Here is a 21,225-nt window from a genome sequence, read left to right as displayed (position 1 = left end):
ATCTAAAAAATCTTTACACAGAGAAAAAGACCATTTAAAATTAAGCGGGTTTCTGCATGTTTTTTTTTTGCCAAGATGACTTCCGCAAATCTTCTTATTATCAGAAATCCGCTTAATTTTAGGTCGTCGTTTTCTCTGTGTACAAATCCATTTGAGGTTTGGCCTTTATTTTGAATATTTTGCGGTATATTGCTTTATCTGGGATAAATGACATCTTAAAGTAAACTTTTCATTTGTAGGTAAATATCTACTTCGGTGCAGGGAAATAATTCCACGAGAATCTGCTCCACATGGGAATTTATTCCACCTCATGTGGGAATCTGTTCCACTTTTTGAAGTGGAATAAATTCCCGCCATGAGTGAGAATTTATTACACTTTTAATTGGGAAATAACTTCACCTTCAATTTTGGTGATTTATTCCTCGTAATTTTTGAACATTATTTTTCTTTATGTTTGTATTGTAGGTGCAATCTGGAAAAAAAGCTGTGTTTTGGGGAAATGGATTGTACCTACAGATTATTATAAGGTACAAATAATTACGTATGCAATTTGGAATAAAAATTTAAATTCGAGCTGGGAAAATATAATGTATTTCTATTGCAAGTTTCTGAAACATAGCTATGTCTTGGATCGTGTCAACTGGTACATATCAACTATTTACACTCTTCATACGAAAAGTGATCAAAAATTTAAAAAAAACAGCAGTGTCGCCCTCTTGTAATAATTGGTTGGAAGCGAAGGGGAACAAAATTGTTCAGATGAGAATCTACTGAAATTTCACAATCCAAACGCGAAGCGGAAACAAAATTTGACCACGGGAGAATCAATTTTGAGGTGTGAAAATAAAAATTCGCCCGAATTTTTTGTTACCAAAACTTGCCTTATTTCTCTTTTAAAAAGTGAAATTGTCATGAGCGTTTAATTAGCACTGCAAAATCAGAGAAAAGTATAAAATCTTTTTTTCACGAAATCAGCAGAAAATACAAAATACAATATTTCTTAACATACATTGCATAGTTGCTTTCCAGCTTCTAGATGTTCAATTACGTACTCTTATATCTTAGGAAGCACATTGACCAACTTATTGCGTAGCCATACAAAAATTGATTTAATGAAGTGGGTTGAAATTTTCAGTTCAAACTTTTCTTCTTTGCTTATTTTTCTCAGTCACACTGTTGCAATTCCAATTTGCCACCCTCTTATACCCCCCATCAATCGACTAACATAATTCCATTTGTTTCAGTGCATAAGGGCGAAAGTAATGACCGACCGAAGGGGACTTAATAGTTAATATCCCAAAGCTGAGCAATCATTCATCCCTCTTCAAAATATCTTTCCACTCATATGCATGTGACAAAACTCAAATAATGGGTGGTCGAGTCATGTCGTATAGTTTAAAAGTACGAGGGTTGGGAGCTTCCATTAACCCACCACCACCCACTACATGCAATTTGTTTGTTTGAAAGATGTTGCCATTTTATCGCATGCGCTCTCATAAAATTTGATTGACGGATTCTACCCCTGCTGTTGGTCCCCAAAAACATCATGCCAAAATGATGCACTCTGAAACTCCAAACATCGTAATTTATTTTTCAGTTCAACTTACTTCCTTGGAAAAGACGATTATCTTTTCCTGCCAGAAACAAATTGTCACGAGAATCCTATTTATATTTTGTTTAGTTTTTATCTTTCTTCCTTTGAACTACCCCTTGGTTTCTTAAATCTATATCATTTGATTGTTTATGTGATTTTTCTGTAAATTCTTTATAAAAATTCTTGAGACATTTTTTCACGTTTCCTGGTGCTTTTGTCAATAAGGCGGTGTGGCTTGGATTATAAATTATTATAAACAATGGCTGAAGAGGGTGGTAAACCGGAAGAAGCAGGCGAAAAGAAAATCGTTCATGTGTATCCGCTAGTCAAGGTAAACATGTTAATTTAAATTTATATCAACCAACTTAAAAAAAAAATGAATTACTTCCTGGCTTCCTCCTTGTTGCAATTACAGCACACAGACATGGTTGAGGAAATGAGAAATGAAACTATTGAGTTGACCATAACTGCCTGCGAGAAATATGCTTCCAACTATGAGGTAAGAGAGGGAGTAGTGTCAGGGAATTCCTTTATAATTTATCGACTAATTTTTGATTCTCCCTCCATGTCGTGTCGTTGGAGTAGACTGCAGCTAAAGTTATAAAGGAGACGATGGACAAAAAATTTGGAACGTATTGGCATGTTGTTGTTGGAGAAGGATTCGGTTTTGAAGTGTCCTTCGAGACGAAAAATATTTTGTATTTATTTTTCGGTGGCAATTTGGCTATCGTTGTTTGGAAGTGTTCATAAAGGAGGATGGGCAATTTTCTTTTCTAAATTCTTGGACTGTCTTTTAGGGTACCTCTTTTAAATCGACCAATTACAAAAACAATAAAAATAAAATAACTTAATATACACAAAGCATGATATCGCATGGATTCGCAAATACCTAATAAAGTACATAATCTTATAATAGATGAGTGTGATGGCAACGAAATTGACATAGTTTTCTCAGGGACGGAGATGAATGTTTGGTCGATAAATACATTACTTACATTAGATCGCAAGGTTTATTTGTGTTCTTGTGAAATCTAATCAATAGTTAAAGAATCCATTTGATTTGCATTGTATAATATTATGGAGAAGTATTGTATATATTTGTACTGAATAAAATATAGTATTTTTGTATAGAAAATAATATTAATTAATACCAACAACTAAAATATATAGTTTTTTTTAATCTTTTTTGCAACAAAATAAAAATTTACTGGACATATTTTTCGCTGGTTAATTTATTTGCCAGAAGAAAAGAGGTCCTTTGTTGGTAATAGAGTATAAAAAAAAAACTTTCAATGTCAGAATTTTGCAATTTTAAAACCATGTTTAATTTTTTTTTACATTTCTTGTAAATTTTTTTTTGAACTTTTACATACAAATCTGTATCTAACATTTTAAGCAACAGGAAGTACATGCAACCCAGTTGTGCATTTTATTTTAAAAAAGTGCAGAACAATCAACAGAGCCCAATCGGATGTTTGATTTTCTAAGTTTAAACTTAAACGGTCACTCTGGCGTATGTGCAACATTTTTGTTGGTTTTTACAAAACAAACTTTCCATTTGAAATAAAAATGGTTGATTTTTGCTGTGTCTTTTTTGACCATTAACATTCAATAGTGGTCAGTAGAAAAGTGCGAATTTTCAATTTTCACACCTCAAAATTGATTCTCACGTGGGCAAAATTTTTTTCCGCTTCGCATTAAAATTCGGGTTAAAAAAATTTTTTCCACTTCGCATTTGAACATCGGAATTAAATTGAATATACCTACTTACAATGGTCGGAAAAAGTATTTTGACAAAATGAACATTTTTCTAACTGATGAGAATAATCTGTAACGGTTAAACATAAAATAAGGAAGTTGACGGTTATTTATTAAGTATATTATGGTGAATCTTACGATGGTCAATGTCAGTCATATAGTTGGTATTATGCTTCGTGGCTGCATTTTTTGTATAAAAAGTATTAATTTTTGAGGGAAAAAAGTATTTTGGCAAACGTTCTTTTCCAACGTTGGTAAGGTAAGGCAATGCATTTTACGTGTTTCAAGCACGTATACAACTGACAGACTTGTTAAGGCCCCGATTTGTAAAAAATTGGGCAAAACGGCGGAACTTAACATTGAAATTAGTGCATCTTCTGTTGCAAGTCATAACTTCTGTGTGTCTGTTAAGAAATCTGTGGAGAACTGAATTTATCGCGGGAAACTAAAAATTACCAAATATACAAACACAAAAATATAATTATACTATTCAAAATTTACCACAAACGGACAAAAAATGAAAAAAATGCACTAAAAAAAATTGAAGCATTTTGAAGAATTCACTTTATCGCGGATTGACTCCAAAAAGTCTGAATTTGGAAATGCCATTCTTTCATCAAAAACTTTGTTAGCAAAAGTACCCTTTGCATTGAACTCAAAGAAGACAATTTTACCATGTTTATGGGAAGATAATACAGTATTTATCTCATAAAACAAAAATCGAAAAAAATTTAATTCTCAAAGGGACATGTTGTTGTGCTTTTCGCTTCTGGAACAAACTTGACCAAAATTTTACGGAGCTTCAACAGTTCCTTTACGTTTCCCGGATCATTGAGATAGAAATTTGTGAGAATGTGGTCCATAAAACTTTGTTTTTGAATGAAAGAAGCATACCAATATGTTCTTTTGAGAATTCAGTTTTTTTCGATTTTTGTTTTATGAGATAAATACTGTATTATCTTCCCATAAACATGGTAAAATTGTCTTCTTTGAGTTCAATGCAAAGGGTACTTTTGCTAACAAAGTTTTTGATTAAAGAATGGCATTTCCAAATTCAGAATTTTTGGAGTCAATCCGCGATAAAGTGAATTCTTCAAAATGCTTCAATTTTTTTTAGTGCATTTTTTTCATTTTTTGTCCGTTTGTGGTAAATTTTGAATAGTATAATTATATTTTTGTGTTTGTATATTTGGTAATTTTTAGTTTCCCGCGATAAATTCAGTTCTCCACAGATTTCTTAACAGACACACAGAAGTTATGACTTGCAACAGAAGATGCACTAATTTCAATGTTAAGTTCCGCCGTTTTGCCCAATTTTTTACAAATCGGGGCCTTAACAAGTCTGTCAGTTGTATACGTGCTTGAAACACGTAAAATGCATTGCCTTACCTTACCAACGTTGGAAAAGAACGTTTGTCAAAATACTTTTTTCCCTCAAAAATTAATACTTTTTATACAAAAAATGCAGCCACGAAGCATAATACCAACTATATGACTGACATTGACCATCGTAAGATTCACCATAATATACTTAATAAATAACCGTCAACTTCCTTATTTTATGTTTAACCGTTACAGATTATTCTCATCAGTTAGAAAAATGTTCATTTTGTCAAAATACTTTTTCCGACTGTTGTATATTACTACGAGTAAGTATATAACTCAACTTTATTTTTTTTTGAATTTCTTAAATGTATTTTTGTTCTTCGAGTTGAAGGGAGAAATATTTTGATACACATTTAAATAAACTTATTTTCCACCATAAATGATGGAATATAACGGAATTGTAAAATTATAACCCACAACAGATGAAATTTTTAAGTAAGTTCCCTGCACCAATTCAAGGTGGGTGTTAAGTTGGGTGTGAGAATATTTTCTTCAAAATTTTAGATTCTGGGAAACCAAAAGAAATACTGAATTCACTCAACCTGGCCCCCACCCCAAATCCTATAATATGCCCTACGAAGGGGACAAGAGGTTGTAGGGGGCAGCATCCCTGCATATTCATCTGACTTTTATAAGCTCTGAACTTCAAAAAACATTTAAATTTTGTTTTAATAATGAAGTTTGAAAGTTCAGATGTTCTTGTTTTTTTCTACAAGTGGAAAAAACGAAATAAGGCCCGACGGGCCTAATTTCGTTGTTAAAATGGAAATAAGGCCGCACCGCAAGCATTGTCAGGGCCTAATTTCTATTACAAATGGAAATAAGGCCCTATGCGGCTTATTTCGTAGGGCGTTATTTCACGTCACCGTAAAACTCCAAGGCTTCTCCAGTTTTGTATTTGAAAACTTTCTTAATGTCTGCAATTTTGTTTTTATTTAAAGCAACTGGTTTTTGATATGATCTTGCAGTTTCCAACTTCAAATTTGTTTTGTTAAATTCAATCATGAATCATTTTTTTTTTTCTGAAATATTGAAATATGTATGTACCTATTTAAAAATCGTTACAATACAAAAACCTTCATATCAAGTTATCTCCCCCACGCTCCACCAACATTTAATCGAATTTCTTTCATCATGATGGTTTTTCTTAGAAAAATAAAGCCATTTATATATACTTACCCTTTGTTTGTTGAAAGACGCATTACCTAGAGATGATACTTTAGATATCCTATTTTTTGTCCCAACCCTTATTCCTACAATGAAAACATTTATATTGTCCTGTTTTTGATTGTTTTCTATCAAAATTATTTATAAAAACAAGTTGAAATAAAGAAAGTTACACACATATTCATTTGAACAAGCTCATCATCCCTCTTTCTTGGGGGATGACTTGGACTTAAATAAATTTTATTGTATGACTCATGAACTCATGCAGAGAAAAACAATTGTTCTTAAATGATGATGATAAATGAAAGATGCTTGATTCTTATAATTAAAAAAAAATACAAAAACCCATTTGTACAGAGATTCGATGTAGGTAATCGAAACAAAATGCATTTCGCTCCCTAATCCCAGCATTCTTCTTCTTCCTCATCTTGAATTGCAGCATTATCATCTTGGTCATTTTCACAATGCCCATTTGAAACATTATTAGAATTCGCCTCATCATCATCATCATAATAGTCGTAGTCGAAGTTCGAATCAGAGTCTCCAGACCAGCGTCCTTCCATACGATTGGGATCATCCTCAGGAACCACCACAAATTCATTTTCAATTACTTGACCATTTTCGAGTAATACCCGACGCAAATCTTCGGCTGAGTTCGATACTGGCTCGATAGCTTCTAGGATTTTATCGAAAGGAATCTGATAAATCAGTCTTTCAGTATTGTGGTACATTTCGAATGTTCGGTATTGGTTGATGAAAAAGCTTGCTTCATCCCAAATTTTCTGGTCTAGAGTGCGTTCGTCATGACGCATTGGAAAATCGACGGCATAGATTTCTTTGTAGGCAGTTTCGGGACTCGAATCACCAGGAATATCTTCGATTTCTGAAACTAGTGGAAGACCATGGACATCTTTTCGAACGAATAAAGCAAATTGAGAAACTGGACCTAGGTCAGGAGTATCAGGCGGAGATTCCCCAACTCCAAATATTGCCACACGATAATTGGGAAAGCGATCACAAATATTAAGAGCCCTATTTCAAGTTGAATTGATGTTTATTCTTGGAGTTGTAATGAAAGTTTAAACTTACCAATCCTTAAACTGTTCCTGTGACCATTCGAATTTATGATCATGATGTCGAAAACCATTCGCCAGCGGAGTGAATAAGACATTGAAATCGGAATTCGGTGTTGAAAATAAGGCAATTTTCGGTTGGATAAATCCGAAAATATTGTAAGGAACATTTTCCAAAATATCCGGAAAGAGATGTTCGATTCTGTGCAAAAGGGAATTTAAAAATGAACTTTAACTATAAGAGCTTCTTCATACATTTCAATGGCAACAACAGCATCAGTGTTTTTTAAATATTCGGAAGGCTTATCAATGCTGCCTTTGAAAACCTCAATACGAAGAGGAGTTGGACGATTGACAATGTGATCTGATATTAATGGAGCAGCTCTATTCTGATACATTTTAAGTAATTCTTCATCGACATCAACCTAGAAATAGACGCCCAAGCAAACAAATTTTAAAGCTTTTTCAAAAACCTCCTTTTTTAATTTTTTTTTTTTTTTGGAAAACGTTTGTATATTTCATTTAGGGTTTATTCTCGTTACCCTTTGTTAAATAAAAATTTATCTACGTTATAGAATTGCAACACAAAAATATGTTACACATACGCCATAGTGACCATTTAAAATAGAATGAACATGAGTCTTTACCTCGTCGAGGGAACATTATTTGATAGTAGTTGGAATTAAAGATACTCAAAACTGCATTTCGTTAAAAAAAATATCAATGCCAAAATATCAATATCGTTGGTCATAAAAAGCCAATTTTTCTCCAATGATTTATTTGATTATTTTTCATTTAAAAAAAAATTCGATCCGTCCGCCTGTGTGTCTCTCTATCTCGAGCTGCAGCCTTTACCACTGACGCGATTTACTTCAAACTTAATAGTTAAGGGTTTTTTGTGAGTTCCTAGAGGGTACTTTACTATTAACTATACTATTAAGAACTATATGACCAAAATAGGAAATGCAGTTGTTCTCAAAAACGGCTATAATGATCTTAAAAAAAGCCAAAAAAGGTCTAATTTTGAAATAAAAAATTGAAATTTGCACTATTATTAACGGTAACTGCCAAAGAACAGTTTTCTTGACTTGTCTGACTTGCTAGTAATTCGATTTCAACGAAATTTTTTGTGAAAAAAAACGTTTCAGCAACTCAAATTAAGAAAAAAAAAAAAGGATTTAAAAAAATTATTCAAAATTTGTTTCTGGAAAATCAATTTTTTTGTTAATGTTGAATGAATTTCATTTAAACTTTGTTCTTTGTGTCGATTAATATTTCCTTTTTAATTAATATTTCCTTTTTAATGCAATAAAGAAAATATTTTAAAAAAATGGCTTTAACGACTTTCAAATCTTTTAATTTAAATTCTGCCCGACAAACAATTTTGGTTCTATAAAGCTTTACAGATGCAATTTTTGCTTCTGTAAAGCATTAAAGAAACCAAATTGTTAGTAGGGTGATATATAAGAAATTAAATGGCAAACTTTGTTTGCAGCTCAAAACCTTTAAAGAGATGTTTTTGTAACTATAAACCAAATTTTATATTAGCTATATCTTAATTTTTTTGTTTTGAAATTCCTTAAAAAAATCTTATAAGAATTTTTAAAAAACCTTTAGTATTCCCAGCAACATTTAACATAAGGGCAAGAACTTGCAACCCAGTCGTGCATTTTATTTTTTCTTGTCTTGCCCCTTGCAAATCATTAGAAAAATAAAATACACGACTGGCTCTTGTAGTCGAAAGTACTTTGACATTAGTTTATCATGGAATAAAATTATTGTAAGATTAATACCATTAATACTGTTGTAAGAATTATCTTTTTATAAATATTAAACAAAATTGGTTTTAACGAGATATCCGACAAAATAAAATATTTCCATTATACCACTTTTTGAAAAAACTAAAAACACAGTTGTGTTAGTAATACAGAATTACGTATATTAAATTTAATCAAAATCGTTAGAGCCGTATTCGAGAAAATTGCACCTACTAGAAAAATTTGTATGGGACGTTAAGTTTATAAAGGAAATATTATAATACAAAAAAAACCTTTAAAATTACGAAAAAATCTTTCGTAGGTACCAATTTTCAAGAAAATCTACCAATTTAGGCTGCAACTTCATGTATAGATACAGATGGATGCACGGACATCATGACGAAAACCCTTTTTTTGAATTTCTCCATCATCGTAATGTGAGTTTTGTTTAAGACCTCGAACTTTTTTTTTACTCGAAATCAATACTTGCCCTATACAGCAAGTAAAAATTGGCAAATAAAATGTATTTGGTCTGCAAAAAGCGATTCGGGATCTGACATTTCTGACACTACAAATATTGCGTTCTTATATTTTTAGTTTGTATCCGTCTTTGTACGATTTTGTTTGAAAAAAAAATATATGTAAAATAAGTACATAGAAAAACTCTCATGGACCAGTTTTCGTAATGCTTAATTAGATCAACCTGTAACATTTAACTGATGTTACTTGCATTATTCAGATCATCTTGTTTAAAGTAATGTTCATAAAATTTCCTTTCGCGTAAAGGGAAAATCTAGCCTTTTATAAAAGAAATTAATTTCAAATCCATTTTAATTCTTTAGTCATCTTCAGATCATTGTACTATCTGCAAATCAATTAAGAATTTCAAGAAAAAACAAAAACTCAAAAACGTCATTTATCAAAATTACATTTTGTATTTCTTTTTTACTACAAAACCACATGTCTTCTTATTTGTTAATTTTAATTTTTGTTTTTCTTTTTTTTTTCTGAGAAAAATATAATTTTATTTTTGTTTTTTACATTTTTATATAACAACTATCTTATAAATAGAGATGGAAAAATTAATTACTAAAACTTAAAAAAGAAAAAAAAATCTTATTTACAAGAATCCATAGTACACAACTGGGAAATAAATTAAGAATATTAAAAAAAATTAAAAAATAATTATTATAATTAGAATAACACCAATTTATGTAGCCACCAATTCTTGTGCCTGTTTCTCCAAAGCCTGAAGGAACAATTTTCCCTTTTTATAAATAAACGATCGCAACATTAACTTTAGGTTCTCCGACAATTCATAGGTTGGTTTAAAATTATAAATTGCATTAAAACACTGCACAAATCCAAATCTAGCAGTACGTAGAATTGCTGCTACAGCAGCCTCTTGTATAACTTTTCTCTCCGAAGCCGCATTCAAAAACCGTCCAAACAAATTTACATACTGTGATATATCTGTATCAAAACTAAAAGGTCGTATAACGAAGGAAATGCATTCTAAAACGCATGCAATTTTTTCATCATTCTCACTTCCTTGGTTTAAAGTGTTATAGAACTCATTGGCCAATGGTAATAATTTCTGATTCAGTATAAATTTCTCTGTTTGATTCTGTTCCATTCGTTTGCATATCAACGAAAGAGCATACGAAACATTCTTAAAACGACCAGCTCGAATTTTTGCCATCATATTTTCAATCACCTCATCACGAGGTGGCTTAAAACTCTCATAGTTATAGAACATACGTAACTTGGCCAATATTTGTCTAGTCATAAAATCACATTTCTCCGGATCATAGTACGTACTCATTAAAATACTCTGGATTGTACTAATTAAAATATCAGATCGATCATATGTTGTATCGATTCTTTGTGGCAAGACAGTTGGATAGACGCACAGCGTATGATAGATCATCGGTATGGCTTTTTGATTGTAGAAGTATAAACATTTGCATATAAATAGTCTTGCTGGATTTGTTGTTCCAGCACAACTACTACTACCAATAATGGCCAAATAGAATTGTGTTAGATTCATTAGAACGTCTATGGAAATAACTTCCTTAACTAATGTAAACATTGAATGCTCAATTGATGATTGAAGGTTGCGATTCAAATTTGGGAATTGTTCACAAAGTGTTTCCACAACAGCGAAGAGTTTTCGATGAGTTGGACTAAGAAATGTATCGGGAATTTTGCTATTAATTTCGGTTTCTGGACGTGGTGCTTCTTTCACAGCATTCACTATAGCTTTTGAGATAATTTTATCATCGGTGGTAAGATTCAAAACAGAATCAACAAAACGTACTGTATCCATCATAAGACAAAGGCTATTTAAAAATTCATTAATAGCACTTTCAAGTTGGTCTAGGAGCTTTGGGTTGAATTGTTGAGTTGTAGTTAACATTTTGAAGTGACGTCGACTATAGTTGGTGATTAAATGAGATATAATTGTTTTGTTGGCTGAATCGTTTTCCATCTCGGTTAAGGGTGAAGTTTCAAAGGATTCACGAATTGTATAAGGTTTAATGGGTGTTCGATCTGATGGTGGAGGTGAAGCTGGAGATTCATCGTACAATGATGAAGATTCTTCTAAGCTTTTTTGTGTAGATAATAATTCAATGGCGGGTGGAAAAGGAGGAGACTGCGGTGACCTAGGTGACTCTTCTTCTGATTTAAGGTACAACGATATTGATTCTTTAGCTTTTTTACATAAACTTAGATATGAATCAGTTTCCAGAGGAGAGTAACCTGATGGTTCATGATTTTCTTCTGTGATTGAGTTTATTCTACATTGAGGTTGTTTCCTTTTTGGTATGGGAATATTTGCAGTCTTTATCTCTTCTTCGGAATGCCGTCGAATTGGTTCACAACTTGGTCCTTCATTATCAAAATCATCATCTTGGTCTTCATCCATTGCTTCCTTAAAGAATCCTACTTGAATATTAATTTTCTCTTCTTTAACAATTTGCTTCTGTTGGATCACTATTTCGCTTTGTTCAGTCTTTTTCTTAGTATACTTTCCTAATTCTATATTTGGGATAGTCATAGCACTTAGACTATTCACCATAGTTTTTGTTTCATTATTTTTAGCTTTAATTCTTGCAGATCGTTTAACAGCTAATGCAGCAGTTGGTGCTACTTTTCTTTTATATTTTCTTGGAGTTGTTGTTTTTTGTGTGGAGAATTCATCACCTGAACTATCAATTTCACTATGATTTGCTTTTTCCGATGGTGCCATGGCCGAGACTGGACTTAATGGTGGTGCAACATCATCTAATATTTTGTCTAGGAATACTTGAAATTTAGCACCAGGATTTTCATTGAAAATATAATCTTCGACTAATTTTTCGGTGGAATTTGTGATAACTTTGGTAAGCAGAGAATTATTCGTAGGATAGCTTTCTGGTGTTTTGAAATGTACTTCATCATTTTCGGGACTTTTGACTTCTTCGGGAGTTTTTAGAATTGTAGACAAATCCAATGCTGAACTGTTGACGGGCTGTGGTGGTGGTGATGGTGGAAAATCAATTGACAAATCACATTCACTATCAGAACTATTTGGTGAAGATATAAAATCTTTTTTCACTGATGTGGATGGAATGGGTGATTTTGGAGGAGTTTTCTCTTTCAATTGGTATTTGGAATTAATGGGAACCGCTTCGAGTTGTGAGACTTTAAATGCATTTTTCATATGGGAGTCTTTGACTGGTGACTCTTTTCCCTTGTCACACCTAGATAGATCTTCATTAGATTTTGCACCACAATTAATATTTGAACCAAATAAGCTTTGGCTACGAAGTGTGAATAGCGAAGTCTTTGTTCCCTTTTCTTCAGTCTCAGGCTCTGTTTCTTGGTCAAACAAAGACATTGATCTAGAGTCAAATAAGCTTTGACTCCGAGGAGTGAACATCGAAGTCTTTGCTCCTATTTCTTGAGTCTTAAGCTCTATTCCTTGATTTGGCATCGACATTGATCTAGATAGACCTAGGAATTGTACACTCTGGAGATTGGAGGTCGTCGCCAAATCGTTGGCCCTACTTGTATTTACATTTTCTTGCAGATCTGCCATTCTAGTGCAGGTGGGTGAATATTCTTTGCCAGAATTTAATTGTTTTTGATGACTGAGTACAAGATATGAACTTTGTGTTGTGATCAAAGGCTTGACATCTCTAGCTGTTGCAGGGGAATCAATTGTTTTCGTCGTTTGGATGTGATTCTGTAAAAAACTGGGTTTATCTTGAATGATCACAGGTAGCCTATTTAATTGTAGCCCCACATCTGGCTTTGAAACTTGGAGTTCATTGTTTTGGAAATTACTATTTGATGGTGTTATAAATTGGACAGACGATGCATTCTTGATACCTTGTTTAATTTCCTGAAATCCTGGCAATATGGTTACATCCGAAGGCTTATACAAAATTCCTTGATTTGTTCCGAAAATCTTTTTCTCTTCACTCGGCTGCTCTAGATTTGGCAAAATATTATTCTGATCATCTATAAAACAGATGGGCATATTCTCCAAGTCAAAAGTGCCCTGTTCCAATGGACTAACAACACCCAAAGGTTGACTCTCTTGTTTGGTAACTTTCATTTCATTCGATTCTGAAATCCATTGCTCATTTAAGATAGTTACTGAGGATTTACAGTTGTTTTCTGGGGGATCATCCTCTTCTTCGGGAGATCTAGGCTCATAATAATTGATAATATTTAAAGAGCTCCCAGGATTTGTTATAGAATCTATCGATGGAGACATATTGACTGTGTTTTGTTGATTTTGGAGAAGAAATCTATAAATTCCATCCTCTTTTGGAGCAACCGATGGTATCGATGATTGTTCTGGATGAAGAACTTGAGCTTGATTAACTGGCATTATTGGACCTATAAAAGGTTTTACATCTGGTTCACGTTTTGGAGCAGCAGTTGCAGTAGTGTAACAAGTTTTGATATCTTGAAAAACTGAATCGGCTCTTTGATTAGAGAAACAAGTCTTGATGTCTTGAAAAACTGAATCTGGCGGGTTTTCGACTTTCATAACCATGGGACCATTTTGATTTTGTGACACAACTTGTATTGATAGATCTTCTCCTTCTTCATCTGGATTTTGAGTTCTATTCATCCAATTGGGTTTAATAAAAGTAGGAGGTGATTTTGTAGTATCTTGAATTGGCTGATTTTGAGGAGCTGACATAGGCTGATGTTTAGGTTCTTGTTGTTTTGGATTTTTAAGTCTGTTCAAACTTAGTGATTTCAAAGGTTTATTGTTAGCACAAGGAGCAGAAGTTATTGTTGGCTGCAATGAAAGAATGTTGTTAACTTTGGCCCTCGGTTTTCTGGGTTTCTTTATTTTTGTTTGTGTAGGTGTTTCTGGCTCTGATTGAAGTGAGCAGGTTTCATCAAGTTTACAAATCTTGTTTGCCTGGGTTGCAAGTTGTTTTTTGGTTCTTCGTTTTCTCTTTGGAGTTGGTTCTATTGTTGAAGGAGGACACTCTTCATTTGTTTCTATTCTTGTATTGAAAGAACTTCCGGGACCTGAAACTCTAACCGGATTTTCTAGTTTTGGTTTTAAAAATGGTTTGCAAAAGACTTCATTTGGTGGCGGAGGGTGATTTATGTCTTCTTCGAATCCACAAAAGTCTTCATCTATTGGTGATTTAAATTGACTTCGTTTCAATTCTAAACTTGTGTTATTTCTTAGAGGGAATTTAAGCTCATTGGGTGATGGTTTGTTTTCGTGTGTTGGTTTAGTTTCATTTAGTTCTTCTTGAGAAGTATGAGAAGTTATATAATCCAAGGTTGTACTATCCAAACTTGAATCACTATCGGAATCTCCAAACATTTCTTTTTTCCAATTGGTATTTTGAAGATCTGGTTTTATTTGTGGTGTTTCGATGATAGGATCCACTCCATCCGAAACTGATACAGAACTTGCTGGTCTTGTATTTAAATCTGCGGTAGATTGTGTTGATATTGATTCTGAACTGGAACAGGAAATTGAATTTCGTTTCTTCTTCTTTGGACTCTGATTTTTAGAGGATTCTTTCAGTAGCTTCTTTAGATCTTTTCGTTTCCTGAATGAATCAAAGTATTCGGGAAAGAGTTGAAGAATTTCATCAACTCGAGAAGATTTTTTCGAACTTGAAACTACCGGTTCAGAAAATTTCTTATTTAAAACAATTTTTTGAAACTCCGCTGGTGGCTGAGGACTTCTTGTTACGGGAACAAATGATTGCCTTGAGTGGGATTGTTGATTTGTTTGTAATTCTGAAGGTAGAATCGGACTTGTTGCAGCACTTCTTGTAGCAGTTGAATATTCTGGAAAAATATAAACGTTAATAGTTGAAATGGAAATTGATGATTATCCATGATAATGACGAACGATGAAGTTTCTATGTCTTTGCTCTGAGAATGCAGTTTTGTTTGGCTTATTATTAACCCTCTGTCGGCACACGGAAGCGAATTTGGCAGGACGAAAATCAAAAGTGGTCACAAAAAAGTGTCTTTATAAGTGTAAAAATGCATTTCTTCGGAATTGTGAATAAAATATTCGGATTCCTCAGAAAATTCTACATCAATTTCATAAATGATTCTCTATAAAATAGTGAGACCGAAAAAAGTTCTAGCGACATGAAAAAGTATAACCAAATTCGCAAAAAAAGAGGTGTGCCTACAGAGGGTTAAGATTCTAATTCACATTGACTTTCGAGTTTTTGAAAGGGAAGAAATGTTTATAGTGTTTTCCAATTCAAGATTTACTCATTGATTCGAGGATAAAGAAGGTTTCGTTTTTGACTCAGAAGAAAACAATGAAGTTTTTGAAGGAGCATTTTATTTTACACCGCTTCATCTTTCATATCAGAAAACGCTGATTACAATAGAACTTTTTTGGCAGAAGTGGCGAACACGAGCAACATTGCTCAGTAGTTTTATTAGCGCGAATTGCGCTGTTGTAAGCCATGTTATAAATAAATTCAAATTAAAATAATGCTAATGTTCATCGGTATTTTCTTTCAACTCCCTCCCTAATTTCCTAACTCTCGCACTGTTTGCATCACTTTAAGTGTTTATTTATCTCTTGAGTGCGCGCTTATTATGGTAAAAAAAAAAAACTATTAACATTAAAGATGTCCTACCTTGGCTCAAAAAAAAAAATTGGTTGCTTCACTTATGTTGGTTTTCGGGACATCGAGACATATCAGAAAAATAATAAACGTTTTAGCCATATCTTTTATCTTTGCAATGTACATTATGATTTGTTGTTATTTTTTTCATAAAAAAATCGCGGTTTTATTGATTTAAAGCCCTCACAGCTAGAATCCATTGGCGGCGGGCCCCCCTGACATAGTAAGAAAAACTATCCGGTAAGTTTTCAGGTGTCACTTTCTTGTATCCTCATTTAAGTCTGATTGTTTAGAAACTAATAGATGAATGGTTAATGTTTCATAAATTAATTTATCAACATGTCCAGCCATGTTAAAACAAAAAATGAAGAGGTTTCTTAGAAAAAAGTAGTTTTGGTTTTTTGTTGATTTCTCGAAAATGACAAGATATTTTTGGATCCAGTTTTCTGTTTTTGTTTAAAAACAAATAAGAGCATCGAATTTAAAAAACTAAATCAGTACTTAAATACATACAATTTTGAAACAAATTTGAAATTTTTTTTCGATTTTTTTTTTCAAAATTTTGATTTTGAGAATCAATTTTTAAAAAACTATGCAATAAAATGGCTTAATTTAAAATTTTTGAAAAAGACTAGGTTTTTGGCTTTACAAGAAGGTATAGCACGTTATTGTAGGTATAACCGTTGATTTTTAATAATTTTTTCTAAATTAAGTCAATTTTTTTTTAAATCACCGTTCCCGGCTAAACGAGGGGGAATAGACCCCCCCTCCCATACGATTTTTTTCTTGTCTCGACCCAACCTACACGCTCTAGCTTTTTGGCTCCTGAATCACCCTGTTTAACAGAGCAAGCATGTAAAATCGGATGCTCTAGTTAAATAAACAAGTCGTTTGGAAATAAAGTGATCTGAGGGTCGATTCTCGTTCTGTGATATTTTAAAATGAAAAAAAAAAATATCACAGCTTCACACCAAATTCGATTCTTGTTTTGTGAAAAAAATTTAAAAAAATGTCAAAATCTCTTCACATGATAAAATATTTATATTTATAATATTTAAACAAATTCTATCGTGAAGAACAACTTTGAATGATTCCTCAGATCATTTAGTACTTTTTAGTACAGAATTTTTCAACGACTAATCAAATTGAGTTTGAGAATCGGATTAGGGATGCATGTGAAGTGATAAAATGAAAAAACGATGAGAAAACTGAAATGATATTATTTTATCACTTCATAGAACTAGAATTGACCCTCTATCAAAACTGATTCTACAAGGCTCAAAGTAATAATTGTTCCTTCTGACTTCGTTTAAATTCAAGGTCAGGATCCAATGGATTTATAGTAAAATTTTGTCTGCGCTTTATGAACTGACGGAATAATATAATTCATAATTTCTTTATACATGCACAAAGTGTAGATTTTGACGAACATACTCGTATACATATGGAATCACATTGGAGCATGCATTGGTGTGTGCGTGGTACTGTTTTTTGGCATTCAATTAATATTTTGTGTTCATTTGCTAGTATTAACCCTCTCAATGGATTTAAGGCCGTGTGTGAATTGCGTTAAATAGTTAACCCCGCGTACAATTTTTGACACTATTGAGGTGAATAAAAAATTTGCAGCTGTTAAAAATTTAATGGGCTCTGGGACCTGGTTAAATTAGGTTAAATTTTGTTTGCAGATGGTTTTGTTTTGTATTTTTTAAGGACTTTCATGGCAGAAAAGAGGCAGAGAAAAATATTAAACAATAAGCCATACAGCTGAAATTTTTTTAATCACCTCAATAGTGTCAAAAATTTTACACGGGTTTAACTATTTAACGCAATTCAAACACGGCCTGAATATTGATTTATCAACTGCACTCAGTACATAAGATGTGTATAAAAAAAGTTTAATTATCTTCCTATTTCTTTCTCATTTGATAAGTTTAAAACATTCCTATTGTTATACTTCAATGAAAAAAAATTACTATTTAATTTACCAATTATAAAGAGCATTTTTATAGAAACTTCTCTGTCAATACCACAATATTCTTCTACCAACACTTACCTCTTGAATAATCCTGCTCAAAATAATCAGTACTAGTCTGCGACTCACAATTCCTCTGTTGCTCACTTGGCGGTCGATTTCTTGCACTAAGATTCCTCATCCGATCATTAACAACATTCATATTCATTGAATTCAATGGACCTGCAGCAGCTCCATTATTTTGTTGCAACAAAGCAAATATAGTATGTCCCAACATATTCCATAATTCAGCCACAGTATTGTGCATAGGTGCAGCTGGTATTCCCAGTCCAGCAAATGGATTTAAAGTTGGCATTCCCATCATAGGTATTTCATTCTTCACACGATCATACAATCCGTTGTTTCTTGAAGGTGGTCTCGAATCTGAATGTTTGATATTGGCAGCAACATAATCAATTGGCTTCCGGACATTCTTCAAACCAGTACATGTTCCAATTGATTTCATTTCGACTTTTTCTTCTTTAAATTCAGCTTGTGGAGGAGTAGCTGCCATGGGACTCAATGGAGCCACATCAAATATCATCTCTTTGAAGATATCCTCAATCGAGACTGGCGGAACTGGTTCAGGGAAGTTGGTTCCAACACTTTGAGTTTTGATAAAAGTCGATGTACTAGTTCCCCGTGTGGTAGTCGAGGATATATATTGAGTTCCTTGAGTTCTCAATTCTGTTTTGGGATTACTCAAAGCTGGAGTATTGGTTCCACGGGTCGTGGTGTACCAAGTGTACTGAGTTCCTTGGGTACATGTGTCTTTTGGATCCTCATCACAATAGCCAAGGGAACATTGCGATTCTTGTGTTTTGGATTCTACTTTCAAACTACATTGAATAGAAAAATCACGAGATTTGACCTTTGAATGGGATTTCTTCTTTGACACTGGAAGAGGAGAAAGCTTCTTGGAATCTAGATAGTCTTTGACTTGATGTAGGACTAACTTATCCTTTGAAGGCAACTGTTTCTCCTCTTCGAGTTGCAGTGCCAACCTTTGATATCTCAGAGCAAGATCATTATAAGGAATAGGTTTCTTATCACTTGCCTCCAGCTCCAACCTCGATTGTATTTGCTCAAAGTGGAGAGTCTTATTGGTTAACTGGGATTCGACTTTTTCGTATTTTTCTTGCAACTCACCATACAACTGACTGAATTTCAATCTATCTGTCTTTTCTTGTTCATACATACTCCTTATAGACATGGCAGATTCACTAAAATCTTGCATTTCCTTGTGTAGCCTTGAATTCTCATCTTTGGTAGCCTTCAATTGTATGGTCATATCATTGACTGTGGCAATCCTATTGGCAAGTGATTCTATATCGTATGTTGAGTTTATTTGAGACTGAACTTGATATGGTTGAGTGATAATGGAATTTTTTGTATTGGTTGTTGTTGAATCGAGAAAATCTAAATTCAAGTCGAAGGTATATGATTCTCCTCCGTTTTCCTCCATGCTTGTTTTTATTGACTGTGTTTGGGTGGTTATTGAATTGTTGTAGATTAGTTGATGAATTTGATTTTAGATTATTGTTTGATTGGCCATTTTTATTGTATGATTTGATTTAACACACATTGAAGAGGTCAATAATAAATAAATGAAAATTATTTTGCAAAAAAATACCATGGAAAACGTTTACTTTTGTAGTCGAGTTGAGAAGCCGTGCCGCCGAGAGGTTATGTTTTTGGTGACAGATAAGTTCGAAAAGTTTTTCGAACAAAAAAATATACACAACTTTTTGAGGGTGCATGAACATGGTTTGAATGAGTGAATTCAGAGCATTTTGTTTTTATTTTTTTAGAAAAAAAATGCGACTACTTTTTAAGGTTTGGAATTTAGGGTATATTTTTTTTATTCAAAGCCTGGTACGCTGCTCGCGCTAAATTTAAGCTCCCATACAAATTATCGAAAATTTTTAGCCGAGCTAAAATGGATCCCATACAAATTATCGATAACTTGTATGGGAATTTTATCTCGGCTAAAACTTAGCGCGAGCAGCGTACCAGGCTTAAAGAATGGTACGCTGCTTTAAGCCTGGTACGCTGCTCGCGCTAAATTTTAGCTGAGATAAAATTCCCATACAAGTTATCGATAACTTGTATGGGATCCATTTTATCTCGGCTAAAAATTTTCGATAATTTGTATGGGAGCTAAAATTTAGCGCGAGCAGCGTACCAGGCTAAAGCCTGGTACGCTGCTCGCGCTAAATTATCGAAAAATTTTATCTCAGCTAAAATGGATCCCATACAAATTATCGATAACTTGTATGGGAATTTTATCTCGGCTAAAATTTAGCGCCTGGTACGCTGCTCGCGCTAAATTATCGAAAAATTTTATCTCAGCTAAAATGGATCCCATACAAATTATCGATAACTTGTATGGGAATTTTATCTCGGCTAAAATTTAGCGCCTGGTACGTTGTTCGCGCTAAATTTTAGCCGAGATAAAACTCCCATACAAGTTATCGATTATTTTAGCGCGGCTAAATTTTTTCGATAATTTGCATAGCATGGGAGCTAAAATTTAGCGCGAGCTGCGTACCAGGTATGAGCTAAAATGGATCCCATACAAAATATCGATAACTTGTATGGGAATTTTATCTCGGCTAAAATTTAGCGCGAACAACGTACCAGGCTTAAATTTTTTTTTTGATAATTTGTATGGGATCTAAAATTTAGCGCGAGCTGCGTACTAGGCCTAAGCCTAGTACGCAGTTCGAGATAAATTTTAGCCGATATAAAATTCCCATACAAGTTATCGATAATTTGTATGGGATTCTTTTAGCTCGGCAAACATTTTTTGATAATTTTTATGGAAGCTAAAATTTAGTGCGATCAGCGTACCAGGCTTTAGGCATATCTAAACTTAAAAATACCGGAGTAATTACAAATATTTTTATTTAACCTAAAACTTGATTAAAGAAATGTGAAGAAATGAAAAGTTTTTAGTAGCAAGTCATTTTAAAACATTCGTGAAATAAAAATTTAAATTTGGACTGAGGAGCTTGCATCAAAAAGGACGCAACTTTTTGATGCGAGGTCCTCAGTTCCTATCAAGATACATTTTAGCTCCTATACAAATTATCGAAAAAAGTTAGACGAGCTAAAATGAATCCCATACAAATTATCGGTAGCTTGTATGGGAATTTTATCTCCGCTAAAATTTAGCGCGATCTGCGCACCAGGATTTAAGATATAACTTCATGACAAACAGTAGCCTGTTTGGAAAAAGTAAACATTTTAAAATTTAATTTTATTATGGTATGAAGCCTGGTACGCAGATCGAGCTAAATTTTAGCCAAGATAAAATTCCCATACAAGTTATCGATAATTT

At 33.2% G+C, this 21,225-nt stretch overlaps 3 protein-coding genes across 4 annotated transcripts; 1 reads left to right on the top strand and 2 right to left on the bottom strand.

Moving 5' to 3' along the window:
- Positions 1-950: 950 nt before the first annotated feature.
- Positions 951-2,757, top strand: LOC129905667 (dynein axonemal light chain 4). Of its 2 annotated transcripts, XM_055981203.1 has the most exons (4): positions 951-1,117; positions 1,245-1,925; positions 2,010-2,093; positions 2,180-2,757. In XM_055981203.1, exons 2-4 carry the CDS (start codon positions 1,854-1,856, stop codon positions 2,342-2,344), a joined length of 321 nt encoding a protein of 106 aa, XP_055837178.1. In that variant the 5' UTR covers positions 951-1,117; positions 1,245-1,853; the 3' UTR covers positions 2,345-2,757. The 2 variants fall into 2 exon arrangements, with proteins under 2 accessions (XP_055837178.1, XP_055837177.1); XM_055981202.1 differs by having other exon boundaries at positions 951-1,925.
- A 3,546-nt stretch (positions 2,758-6,303) lies between these two features.
- LOC129910913 (small RNA 2'-O-methyltransferase) lies at positions 6,304-7,376 on the bottom strand. The gene is made up of 3 exons (XM_055988515.1): positions 7,234-7,376; positions 6,995-7,180; positions 6,304-6,937 (listed from the first exon to the last, which is right to left on the bottom strand). Exons 1-3 carry the CDS (start codon positions 7,374-7,376, stop codon positions 6,304-6,306), a joined length of 963 nt encoding a protein of 320 aa, XP_055844490.1.
- Positions 7,377-9,777: 2,401 nt separating this feature from the next.
- LOC129910904 (uncharacterized) lies at positions 9,778-19,627 on the bottom strand. The gene is made up of 2 exons (XM_055988503.1): positions 17,925-19,627; positions 9,778-15,062 (listed from the first exon to the last, which is right to left on the bottom strand). Exons 1-2 carry the CDS (start codon positions 19,345-19,347, stop codon positions 9,946-9,948), a joined length of 6,540 nt encoding a protein of 2,179 aa, XP_055844478.1. The 5' UTR covers positions 19,348-19,627; the 3' UTR covers positions 9,778-9,945.
- Positions 19,628-21,225: the final 1,598 nt, after the last annotated feature.

This window comes from Episyrphus balteatus, chromosome 1 (genome assembly GCF_945859705.1).
Source record: "Episyrphus balteatus chromosome 1, idEpiBalt1.1, whole genome shotgun sequence".
NCBI classification, from domain to species: Eukaryota; Metazoa; Arthropoda; class Insecta; order Diptera; family Syrphidae; genus Episyrphus; species Episyrphus balteatus.
This window is presented reverse-complemented; position numbering and strand designations above follow the sequence as displayed.

Coding starts and splice junctions, on each gene's coding strand:
- LOC129905667 (XM_055981203.1), top strand. CDS start 1,854: ATGGCTGAAGAGGGTGGTAAACCGGAAGAAGCAGGCGAAAAGAAAATC. Junction 1,926..2,009: donor ATGTGTATCCGCTAGTCAAG/GTAAACATGTTA, acceptor TTGCAATTACAG/CACACAGACATGGTTGAGGA. Junction 2,094..2,179: donor AATATGCTTCCAACTATGAG/GTAAGAGAGGGA, acceptor TCGTTGGAGTAG/ACTGCAGCTAAAGTTATAAA.
- LOC129910913 (XM_055988515.1), bottom strand. CDS start 7,376: ATGTATCAGAATAGAGCTGCTCCATTAATATCAGATCACATTGTCAAT. Junction 7,181..7,233: donor GCTGTTGTTGCCATTGAAAT/GTATGAAGAAGC, acceptor CCTTTTGCACAG/AATCGAACATCTCTTTCCGG. Junction 6,938..6,994: donor CAGGAACAGTTTAAGGATTG/GTAAGTTTAAAC, acceptor AACTTGAAATAG/GGCTCTTAATATTTGTGATC.
- LOC129910904 (XM_055988503.1), bottom strand. CDS start 19,347: ATGGAGGAAAACGGAGGAGAATCATATACCTTCGACTTGAATTTAGAT. Junction 15,063..17,924: donor TGAGCAGGATTATTCAAGAG/GTAAGTGTTGGT, acceptor ATATTTTTCCAG/AATATTCAACTGCTACAAGA.